The sequence below is a fragment of the Mus caroli genome, chromosome 14 (assembly GCF_900094665.2).
Source record: "Mus caroli chromosome 14, CAROLI_EIJ_v1.1, whole genome shotgun sequence".
Taxonomy (NCBI): domain Eukaryota; kingdom Metazoa; phylum Chordata; class Mammalia; order Rodentia; family Muridae; genus Mus; species Mus caroli.
In genome coordinates, this window is record NC_034583.1 from 61,738,827 (window position 1) to 61,750,600 (window position 11,774).

Below are 11,774 nucleotides of genomic sequence, written 5' to 3' on the forward strand. Positions count from 1 at the left end.
ACTTGCAAACTTTATATGCCCCAATATAGGGGAATGCCAGGGCCAAAAGAATGGGAATGGGTGGGTAGGGAAGTGGGGGGCGGTATGGGGGACTTTTGGGATAGCATTGGAAATGTAATTGAGGAAAATATGTAATAAAAATATTAAAAATAAAAAAAAGAAAAAAAAAAGAAAAAGGAAAGAAAAACAAGAACAAATAATTTAAAAAGTGACTTTCTCAGCAGAGACTAAAAGCAACTTCCTCTTCCTGCTAGAGCAGTGGTCTTCAACCGTCCTAAGGCTGTGACTCTTTAATACAGTTCCTTTCATTGTGATGAGCCCCCAACCATAGAATTATTTTCATTGCTACTTCATGACTGTAATTTTGCTACTGTTATGAATCTTGTAATGTAAATAAATATCTGTGCTTTCTAATGGTCTTAGGTGACTTCTGGGAAAGGGTTACTCGACCCCCCCAAAGGGTCACACAATCCACAAGTGGAGGACTGCAGAGCTAGAAACTGTTCTCTTATCTTCTAAGACCCCAGGGATGTAGCGCTGGAACACGGAGTTTGTCACTCACTTCTCAGAGACCCTTTAGTTTCTTCCTTGCTGCACACAGCAGCAAAACCAACCTTCATACTTTGACCCGACATTCCAGCTAATTTTCCCGTAAGCTCTCAGCTCCAGCCATACTGGGCTTGGGCAGGGAGCACTGAGTTCCTGCAGACAGCAAGGATCCTGACTGTAGGACTCACTTGGGTGAGGAGAATAGTTCTCACAGCATGACTAAGTCAGTTCATGTGAGCCTGCCTGCATGTGTGCTGCCTGCATGTGTGCTGCCTGCATGTGTGCTGCCTGGCAGAGCTCTAGAGTTCAGTTGCTTAGTTCCAAAACTTTTGTCCTTTTGAGACTCCATAGCACAGCCTCAAAGGTCCACCACCCAGGCCTTTCTAAGCCTCCTAAGTGTTGGTATTAAAGACACGAGTAGGATGCCCAGCTTGATTTCCAAAACTTCTGATCTACTCTTCGGGGATCTTTTTCTTTTTAAGAGAGAGTCTCATTATATAAGTAGCCCAGGTTGGCCTTGAACTTGAAATACTCCTGCCTCAAATCCCTGATTCCCAAGTGATTGAATTACAGGCTTGTGCTACCACACCTGGATGCTCTTTTATCTTAATTTTAAGGAGGAGAGAGAATTCCAAAAATTCAATGAAAGAACCATGCTTTTATGGGTTAATCTCTCCAATTAAATTCAAGTGTCCCGAAAGCCCTGTCTTCTCCAACATTTTAATTAACGGGAGGATCAGCACAGTACCAAAGGGAGGAAATGAATACTTAATTCAAAGTAACTGTTCAGGACCTTCTCTAACCAGACAGAGTCTACCCGAGGGCTCTGGCTTCCCATCCTGTCTGCACTGTGGCAGACAGACAGCATAGTGCTGGGGATTGGCCAGATAAGAGCACAGGAGGCAGGTGGACCTCAGAACTGAGAGATGCAGTGGCCTACACCTGGGATCCTAGCACCTGGGGGGGCTGAGTCAGGAAACCGGCTGCATGTGTAAAGTCAGCCTGGGCTGCATAGTGAGGTCTAGGACAATGTGCCCTGCAGAGTAAAACCTTGTCTCATGAGACTGTATGTGTGTATGTGCATTTGTTTGTGTGTACAGGTATGGAGGGTGACAGAGGAAGACACCTGACTAACCTCAGCCTCTGATCTGTTACACACACACAGAGAGATAAAACAACAAAAACCAAGGAGCTAAAATAATGGTTCAGCGGGGCTGGAGAGATGGCTCAGTGGTTAAGAGTACGGACGGCTCTTCCAGAGATCCTGAGTTCAATTCCCAGCAACCACATGGTGGCTCACAACCATCTGTAATGGGGTCTGGTGCCCTCTTCTGGGGTGTCTGAAGAGAGCAATGGCAGTGTACTCATATGCACAAAATAGATAAATAAATCAATCAATAAATCATTACAGTCCGGCGTGGTGGCCCATGCCTTTAATCCCAGGCAGAGGCAGGTGGATTTCTGAGTTTGAGGCTGGCCTGCTCTACAAAGTGAGTTCCAGGACAGCCAGGGCTACACAGAGAAACCCTGTCTCAAAAAACAAAACAAAACAAAACAAAACAAAACAAAACAAAACAAAACAAAACAAAACAAAAAGATGGCTCAGCATTGAAGAGCACTTGCTGTTCTTTGTTCTCTGGGAGGACTTAAGTTCAGCTCCCAGCACCCATTTCATATGGTTCACACCTGCCTGTGACTCTAACTTCAGGGTATCTCGCCCCCACTTCTATTCTCTGAAGGCACCAGGCACACAGTGGTGCACAGATATACATGCAGACAAAACACATAAAACAAACATAATTTTATCAAAAAAAAAACAAACCTCAAAAACAAAAACAAAAAAAATAAAAAACAGGGCCATTGAGCTAACTGAGCAGGTAAAGACACTCACTGGCTGTCAAGCCTGAAGCCCTGAATTGGATGGCTGGGACCCACATAAAGGTGGAATAAGAGAATCAACTCCAGTTGTTCTCAGTCCTTGATGTGAATGCTGTGGAAAGTGTGTCCACACATATACCATGCATACACACACACAATGATAAAATAAGCAAAGCAGAGGGTGTGTGTGTGTGTGTTCTTGCTTTGCTAGTGTCTATAAAAGCTTCACATGGAGGCTGGATAGGAGGTTTGGGCACAGTGCTAGTGGGGAGCCTCACAGACGTGCGTGTTTGGCGAGTAAGAGGAGGCACAGACATGGCTAGGCAGACGCTTCATTTTACAGAACCTCAGGAGGTCTGCCAAGGAGTCTTGCCAAAGCAGTGTACGCAAGGGAGTGGCAGCTGATGGGTGCCCATGGCTTCCAAGGTGACAACACTCAGGAGAGAAACCCACAGAAAGACTTAGAAGGGCTGGAGAGATGGCTTAGCGGTTAAGAGCACTGACTGCTCTTCCAAAGGTCCTGAGTTCAATTCCCAGCAACCCAAAGGTCCACCACCCAGTCCTTTCTAAGTATAGAGTCACCTTTTCTCTCCCTCCACCCCCCAACAGATCAGAAGTTTTGGAAATCAAGCTGGACATCGGACTCATGTCTGTATAGTGGCTCACAACCATTGGTAATGAGATCTGACGCCCTCTTCTGGTGCATCTGAAGACAGCTACAGTGTACTCACATAGAATAATAAATAAATAAATCTTAAAAAAAAAAAAGACTTAGAGAGGTTTCTACAGGAACAGGGCAGCGAAGTCAGGGAAGACAGCCTATTGCAGGCTAAGGCGAGGACTGGAACAAGATTCTGGCTTGGTAAGTGTGTGTGTGTGGGGGGTGGGCTGGCTACTGGCATCCATTGGACATTGTTGAACAATGTGACTTAAGTAGAACCAGCTGTGTGGCATCGGAAGTGACATCGTCCCTGACTCCCTTGCATCTGATCCCCTGGAGAGGACGGCGAAGGAACGGACAGAGGCATGGAGTACTGTGGAGTGACACTACATCACAGGACTGGGGTCGGGTCTCCCTGGATGGGTTCATCTGGCCCCCTATCGCAAGAAGCCATTGTCAGAGAGTCTGTTTGGAAGTCTCTGGGGCTGCTCAAGTATCCTGTAGATATGAAATCATCGAGAAGCCACTTTCCTGTCACAAATTCCTTATGCTAATATCCAATGCTCCACCCCCCCCCAGGGACCCATTCCTTTTAACCTGCTCCATTTGTAGTTTTTTTTTTTTTTTTTTTTTGTATTTATTTATTTGGGCAGGGTCTCAGTCTTCTTGTCTTAGCTTCGAGAGGACTAGGATTGCATGGGTAAGCCACCATGTTTGGCTCTGCCTTCTCCATTGTTTTTTCCTGTCAAACCTGTCCAGAAGGCTGTGGGATGTGAAAAGCTACCTAGGGTAGGGAGCCTGCCTGCTGGGCAGACACACTGAGAGGTGTGGTGAGGAGTGGGTTTTGGGCCGAACTCCTGATGGGATGGATGGAAGACCCTCTGAGATGTCCCGGCTTCCTCTATAATCCTGCTCTCCCAAGCTGCTCTTCACTCTTTGGCATACATACTCTGTCCCTGCCTGCCAGGCCTTACCTCAAAAAAGCAAGAAAGGAAACAGTGAGGGCTTTCTGGAGCTGGCCCCAAGAGGCTTGTCTGTGCTGGGGAGGTCAAAGAGGGAGGGAGGGGCCGAGAAAGGCCTGAGAAGAAAGCCGGGGCCAGACAAAGGGCCCAGTCCACCTTTGAAGCTGTCTCTAGCCCAAGAGGGAGGGTGGGGGGTGGGCCAAGGCCCGGCTGGAGAGGCAGTCTAGAGTCTTAAAGAATGTCTCAAATTCCTGCAATAATCAGAGGGATCAGAGCCCCCCTCCTCCTCAGAGTCCTCCCAGCCCCCCAAAGTCCCAATACTCCACACCTTGGGGGCCCAACTCTTTGTCCTCAAGTAATTGCTGGGTGTTGCCCCAGTTTTAAAGTCCCATTGAACTCTCCAGTTATCAACTGCAGCCCTAGACCACCCGCCCTACACACACCCCAGAAAACTACCCCCCACACGTCCGGCGGTCTTCACTGGGATTAAGGCTTTTTGTGATGGGGGGACAGAAAAAAAAGCAACCTGGTGAAAGCAATTATGACGAGCTGGAAGGAGAATGTCAGTCCTAGGCCCGCGGAACCTCCCTCTTGGCTGTTGTCGGCTCCACCTTCTAAATGGCCCAGGGTTGGGGGGTGGGGGGCGGTGTCAGGCTCCGTCCCAGCTCTGAGTTGGTTCTGTCTGCTGCAGCCCACCTCCGGTTCGGACTACATCAGTGCCCTCGCCCTACAACTTCTGTTCTGGACTTTTTGAAGTAATTCTTAGGAGAAGTGGAAGGAGGTTAGCTTTTATCTCTTTTCATCTCGCTTCATAATTCTCCTCTCCCACGTTTTTCTTAAACGGGAAAACCTAGGCTGAGGATTCCATCAGCGCTAGAGAGTCCTGAGAGGAGGGTCCCAGACACAAGAACCTCCTCCCCTTGACAAGATTAAAAGACGAAGCACCATGGGAAAGGTGGTTTTATGGTTTCCACCCCTAGGCGCACCTGGAAGTCTCTGGGAAAGCCCACCCGAGAAGCTCGGTGGGGGCTGGGCGCCCTCCTCCTCCATTCCCAGCCTGCAACCGCTTCTAATTGAGGCTTGCCCTCAGGTGTGCCCCCGCCTCCGCCCCTAGGGGGACGGGGGAAAGAACAAGGGGACACATTCTTGCCCCCACCCGCTTCCGCTCGCCCCAGACCTCCTCCCACTCCCAGCCCAGCTCACCGGAAAAAAGCAATCTTGCTCCCTGCGAGGTGACTTCTGGCGTCCCCAGGCTGTGATTCTGCCACCCCCCTCCTCCCCCAGGCCTGGGCCCCACAGGACGCCTGTCCCTGCCAGCGGCCGCTCAGGGCCGCGCCTAGGGGTTGGGTTTTCTTCTCTCCTACAGGTAGCAGGGACGCGTAGCGTGAGCCTGGACATCGGAGCCCGCGGAGGGAGGGGCCGCCAGTTTCCCCCCACCCCCGGCCTGGCCTCGCCTTGTCCCCTCCGCAAAGCGGGACTGGCAGGCTGCAGCACCTGTGTGCCTAGGCGCCCACCTTCCCCAGCTAGCACTTCTCGGTGTTGCACGCTTTGCAGTTAAGTTCTGTGGTCTGACTGCCCACCTTTCTTCAGCAGACCCGGTTGCAGGAAAATGGTTTTATTCTGGGGCTTGGGGTGGGGACGCAGGCCTGGGGCGAGAAAAAAGAACAGTGGCTGACTGGCTTTTGTTTCTCTTTCTGTCTCTGTCTGTTTTTGAAAACAAAACCGTAAGTCCCTACTGTCTGGCCGGCCAAGAGTTTGGCTATTTGGTTCAGATTCAGAGAGGTTCAGGGAGCAAGATTTGAGCACAGTTGTGCAAGCTCTGGGATCTGCTGACCTGCCTGCTTATTTCAGGTAGATGCTGGGAAGCAGGCATTTTAAGTCAAGGAGACCCTATTTCTTCTGCCGGGGTCTGCCTCTGGCCTCAAACCTGTTCCATAGAATGGTGCCCACCCTGGGATACACAAGTACTGTCTCTTCCCAGTGGGGATCAGAAACTTCATGCCCTCGGGGTCCTTTTGGAGTCTGGCTCCCCACCTTCCACCCCAGCCCCCATCTTTGGATGAGTTAGAGAAGAGAGGGAAGGCTGCTGAGGGGCATCTACCCAGCCTGGCACACTACTGGCCTCCCTGACTACGTTTGGGACTGGGGCCTCCGAGTGCGCTTGGTCCTGCGAGTGGGGGCGGAGCCCACGAATTCGAACTGCTTCTGCCTTTCAGCGTGGTTGGGAAAAGGCAGCTGGCCTTGGTAGAGGCGCTTGATGAAGTGGGCCTCTCGCTGGTTCTGGCGGCTCCGGGAGGCCTGGCGTGGCCGGCCCTGCCGAGTGAAAGCCATGAACCAGCCCTCGTGCCGGGCGTTCTGGAAGGCCGTGTAGTTATTCTCCAGTACGATCTCGGTGAACACGCAGTCTTTGCTCTTCCCGCTCGGCTATGGAAGAAAGGAGCAGAGGAGGGGAATTTGTCCATTCACCCTGGCTGAGTTATCAGCTTTGGGGCCTAATTTTTGTAGAACCCATGTGGGAGCAAGAAGTCTTTGTAGCCCTGTCTGGTGGGATGGGCACCTTTAGTTAGCAAAGGCAGCCATGGGCAGTACATACAGGCTGTGCTTGGAGTCAGAGCTGAACTTAAGTCATTAGGCCTCTTAAGGAAGCCTTGAGAGAATCCTGAATCTCAGTCCCCTCAGATGCTCGCATGGAGGGTTAAGATCGGGTAATAACAATAATTCAGGGCTGAGGGGTGGGGATATGGCTCGTGAGAATTCTATGCTGTCTGGGTGAAAGCTATCAGCAGGGACAGCACAGGAGAGAGGCGTCAGAACTAGCCTTCCCCTTGACCCTACATGCCTTGCCTTCTTACAGGTGAGCAGTGAGAGGTTACTTGGGGAGCATCAGTCAGAACTAGAAGTCAAGACTGGACAGGTCTGAGGAAGTGCGGTGCTCTGTCCGCACAGTGCTGTAAGGCTTCACCAGTCAGTGCTTGGTGTGAGCCTTGTCCATGATCCCCACTGAGCTTCTGAGAGCTTCAGCTGCACACAGATGCCCCAGCTTCCAGCCCTCATCGCCTTTTAGTTCTCTCTACGACTGCCACACAAGCACATCGCATACAACACCAGGTGGATGGTGAGTTCCTCCTGGTGGCTGCTGGGGGAATATTCCTTCTATCAGCACCAGGTGTCATGTGGATGCCCTGTCCCTTCAGCAGGCCAGGAGCTACAAGGACTTTTTTAAATAGAGGTTGAGGGGCTGGAGGGATGGCTCAGTGGTTAAGATCACTGGCCTCTTTTCCAGAGGACCTGAGTTTGATTCCCAGTACCCACATGGAGGCTAAAAAAAAAAAAAAAAAAAAAAAAAGTAACTCCAGTTCTTAGGGACCAGACGCCCTCTTCTGGCTTCTACAAGCATTTGGTCCTTAGATAGGCATGCAGAGAAAACACTGGTACACATAAGATAGAAATAAATATTTAAAAATCAACAGAGAGTTGGAGAGATGGTTCAGTCGTTAAGAGTACTGACTGCTCTAGCAGAGAACCTGGGTTCCCTTCCCAGCACCCATGTGGTGGCTCACAACCATCTGGAACTCCAGTTCTAGAGTTATAACTCCCAACTCCCTTCTTACCTCCATAGGCACCAGGCGCACAGACACGCAGACAAAACACTCATATACACATGAGAGGAAAAGAAATCTTTAGACAAATTTAAAAAAAAATTAAATAGGTTGGGGGGATGGGATGGCTATCAAAATGAGACCTCGTCCTGTCAGGCTGGAGCCTCAGCTTTAACCAGGTGAGTTAGGTCAGCAGCAGGCGTAGGATGCATTGCTGTGGCCTGGCCTGTCCTTACTCCCGTAGGGAAGACACATCTGTCTGCTGCTTGTGTCCAGGCCTCACCTTCCCAATCAGCTTGCCCCTCTTGTTCATACAGATGTACTTCTCGCTCTCTGCCCCCTTGATGCGGACTCTGCTGCCGAATGTATCTGTCTCCACGATGAGCTTGGCTGTGAGCAGCGAAAGGAAAAGAGACCTTAGTCTGTGGCTCAGGGGTGTGCAAGGCTTCTCTCCAAACTGTCTGCGCTTCGAAGTCAGATCAAAGGGTGGGTGGCAGCATCAAGAGGCTTCCTCTTTACACACAATACCTCAAGCTCCCTGACCCAGGAACTGGGAAAAAAAAACAAGCAAACCAGGAACTAAACTAGGTAGCTACAAGTGGTCTGGGGACAAGCGCCAGGTCTTACCGAACTTGTTGCCATCCTCTGCGGTGGCAGAGATGCGACGTCCGGTGACCTGCACGTGCTTGCCACTGGTCCGGCTGTAGAGCTGGTATTCACGGATTTGCCGCCTGCTCAGCTGGTCGGTCATAGCGCCCTGGTCCCTCACGTACTGGTTAAAATTAGGAGACGGGTGATTCTCCCCCTTTGCGGTTACCAAGGGAAAAATAGTGTCAATTTGCTTTGGGTGACACCACCATTGGCCCATCTGGGGAGAGGGGTGAGGACCTAAGTGAAGTGGGGCTGGCTGTGCGCCCTGCAGTGTACGGTGCAAGCTGAAAACTGCTTCTGCCCACGGTCTTCCCAGGACGCTGCATGGACCAGTTGTTAATTTGGGGGCACTTGTGATTGTCAGCCTTGGGAAACACAATGAGACAGTATTCATCTGCAATCATAACAGGTTGCTAGAAGAAACCTGCAAGGCTGTGTGTCCTGTCCCCATGTTCTATAGGACAGATGCATGGGACATGCAACTCACAGCCAGAACCCCTTCCTCTTTCTCTGGGGTCTTGGCTCCATTAATCAGGACCACTAGACCACACCTCTTCCAACTCTGCCACTAGCCGTGAAAGGTCCCGGTCCCAGCACACCAGGCACAGAGCAGATGGTTTGTTAAACGGGGGGGTGGGGGGGGCTCTTTGGTTCTTATCAAAAATGTCCTAGAGGAGAGAGAGAGAGAGAGAGAGAGAGAGAGAGAGAGAGAGAGAGAGAGAACCCTAGTATAGGAGGTAGAAGCAGCAGTAGAAGGTGGTACCAATAGCCGCTCTCATGGTCACCTGCTTGCCTGTGGCAGTGGTCTAGGTACTTAGTAGCCTGCCTCCTGAGGTGGTTCAAGGAACCATTTCCACCATAGATCAAGCCTGTCCAGTACCACATCTCCATCTCCATACTGGGGTTTGCCTTACCCAGTCTTACCTGAGTAGGACAGAAACATCACTGCCCCATCTCCAAGGTGCCCTCTAGGGTGACAGTTGTCAGCTGCTGGTTATAGCTTCAACTCAGCCTGCAAGACTTGGGTAGGGACAACCCTTCCCTGCCACTAATGCCTAATTCCAACTATAATGATCTCAGGCTGAATACCAGTCACTTGGACCAAGACAGAGCTAGACCCAGCTCAGCATGTATTAGGGACCAATTTCCTAGACAGAAGGGTGGGTTATGTCAACCTAGGGGGTGGTCACAACCTCATGGCCAAGGGGTTGACCCCTTCAAACTTTCTGTTACTGTCTATTCCCAGCACAGTCTGTAAAGGTCAGGAGTTGCCAGACCTCTAGGAGAATAAGAACATCTTTGCATCCTACCCTAGAGAAACTTGAGACCAGCACTTGGTAAGGAGCCTACTGCTTAGCTCTCACAGGCCTCCCACTGGGGTGGGTTCCTGTCTATCTCAGCCTTAGCCTTCTGGCCCAGGTTCAGGATGTCCGCCCCACTTGGCGGGCAGCCTTCTCCTGGCAGTCTCTTCCAGGTCAGGGGCAGATAGCAGCCCCCCAAAGCCCCCTCCTCTCCTTGTCCCCTTCAAGTCTTTCACAAAAGTAGCCCACGCCCTCCCCCCCCCCCAACGGCCCACAGCCCACAAGTCCCTCTCCCACAGGTCCTTGCCTGTTCCTTTCATGTTCCCGCTGTGGGGGGACCTCCCCTTCCACCACGGTAGACAGCTGCTTGTCAGACAGCCCCTCAAGCATGGCTGTGGTTCAGCCTGTTGCCCCCCCTCCCAGGGGGGTGAAGGGGCACTTCAAGGGGGAAAGGACAGCCTTGCCACCTTCCCTGAGTCCTGAATGGAGCCTCAGCCAGGCCATAAACGCCCAGGGCAGCAGCGCCATTGTGCTAATTTCCTTTCCAGAACAGGTTGGACCCACCCCCAGCCCCCTCCCTGCCAGGCTGGGGGCTTTCTTCTTACTCTCCCTAGATGTGTGAAGCAAAAGGCCTGGAACGGGCTAGAGAAAAAGGGGGAAGGAAAAAGGGGGGTGTTGTCTCTCTCCCACCCCCCCACTGCTTCAAAGGCAGCCCCTTCCCACTGAAAAGGCATTTACCTTAAAAAAAAAAAAAAGGTCCCCAGTGGATGGGAGAGAAACAGGCCTCTGGCCTGGGAAAGCCAGACCATCTCTCCCCAGAGCGGTTCTGGACCAGTGCATTTTAATAGCTGCAGTCTTATGGAGAATCACAAAAAAGGGACAGGGCCTCGCCTGGAGCTGGGGGCTGAGACTTGGGGGTGGGAGGTGGAGGGGTGGAGAGGTAAGCCCTGAATTCCATTCCAACAAACCTTTAGGCTTGACCTAGGAACCCTAGAGGTAACGGGTCTACTTGGTTGGATAGTCCAACCATACGGAGACCCTGGCCACCTGTAGTCCAAACATGTGGGTAAGAGAAGACGGTGGACCAGTACATGTGGGTTTCGAACCCAAACCCTTCAGGTATCTGCACGGACAAACCTTACCTGAGCGCTTGCCTCCACTGGCTGCTAACTGCCGGGGGTGGGGGTGGGGGGTCGGCTCTGAAACCCAGCTCAGAGGGATGGCAAGGGTAGAGACCCAGGAGGGTTGTTAGAAAGGTCTGAGAGGCAAACCTCAGTCTATTCCCCGTTCTGGTTCAGTCTGTTTTCCAACCCACCTTCTGTACTGATCCTCCAAACCTCAACAGTTGCTTGGTTAAGGGAGGCCAGTCCTGCCTCCCCTCCTTCGAGGTGAGGTGGGAAAGGTTGGGGGTTGGGGGCTAGGCAGGGGTGCCTACCTGCGTTTGACAGCAGAGAATCAATAGCTGCAAGCACCTGTTTGGGAAGACAAGGCAGTTCAAGGTGTGGGCACCCCAGGGCACACCCATCCCCCACCTTTATCTTGCCCCACCTGCCCCGGGTTGGAGATATAATATTCCTGGGGCTGGAAATGGCAAAAAAAGAACTCCGGGCGCAGGCAGCACACTTACAGGGTAAGGTTAGGCAGCAGGCGGGCGGCTCCCATCGCTGGAGAGACTTCTTGGGGCGATTGCCCCTCTGCTCCCCAAACTCAGGAGCGGATGTGGCCAGGCCCCTGGGGTAGAGTCCCAGAGAAGCCAAGGTTTCTCGGAGCCACAGGTTTTCAGGAATGAAAGGAGATGGAGGGAAGGGGAAGGCTAGCCGAGGGGGGAATGAAGGGGGGCTGTAATTGAGAGACTGAGGTGCGAGGTGTCCACCTTCCGGGCCAGTGAGGCTGCGAAGCCGGAGCTGGTCCGATTGGCGTACTCGCTCTCTTGGGCTACTGGCCTCGGGCAGAGGTCCCCGGGCGCAAAGGATTGGAGCTGCGAGAGCGTCCTCTATCAGGAGGCTGGCCCCTACGATCTCTCTTGATTTATTCCTGACCCGCACCAACCTGCCGGTCTCCGTGAAGTGCGGGGCCAGCGGCAAGCACAGGGAGGGAGGCGCCTTGCCCTCCCCTTCCTCAGGGTCAGCAGCTCCCGCCCTCAGGTTTGATGCGGCAACCTCATCTCCTTAAG

The 11,774-nt window shown here is 52.1% G+C and overlaps 2 protein-coding genes and 1 long non-coding RNA gene across 5 annotated transcripts in view; 1 reads left to right on the forward strand and 2 right to left on the reverse strand.

Moving 5' to 3' along the window:
• Dmtn (dematin actin binding protein) overlaps nucleotides 1–5,407 on the reverse strand; it is a 34,349-nt gene extending 28,942 nt beyond the window's left edge. The window contains exon 1 of one of the 2 annotated variants that reach the window (XM_021181148.2): nucleotides 5,254–5,407. The gene's annotated coding sequence lies outside the window, so the exon portion shown is untranslated. The remainder of the gene's footprint in view (nucleotides 1–5,253) is intronic. The other variant, XM_029469147.1, reaches the window with a different exon arrangement.
• LOC110308849 lies at nucleotides 5,362–8,128 on the forward strand. The gene is made up of 3 exons (XR_002379612.2): nucleotides 5,362–5,603; nucleotides 6,905–7,165; nucleotides 7,967–8,128. It is a non-coding gene; the product is annotated as an uncharacterized LOC110308849 (long non-coding RNA).
• On the reverse strand, nucleotides 5,650–11,774 carry Fgf17 (fibroblast growth factor 17). 2 transcript variants are annotated; one of them, XM_021181152.2, is made up of 5 exons: nucleotides 11,229–11,774; nucleotides 11,037–11,073; nucleotides 8,277–8,421; nucleotides 7,933–8,039; nucleotides 5,650–6,474 (listed from the first exon to the last, which is right to left on the reverse strand). In XM_021181152.2, the coding sequence occupies exons 1-5, from the start codon at nucleotides 11,261–11,263 to the stop codon at nucleotides 6,181–6,183; spliced, it is 618 nt and encodes a 205-aa protein (XP_021036811.1). In that variant the 5' UTR covers nucleotides 11,264–11,774; the 3' UTR covers nucleotides 5,650–6,180. The 2 variants fall into 2 exon arrangements, with proteins under 2 accessions (XP_021036811.1, XP_021036810.1); XM_021181151.2 differs by having other exon boundaries at nucleotides 8,277–8,454.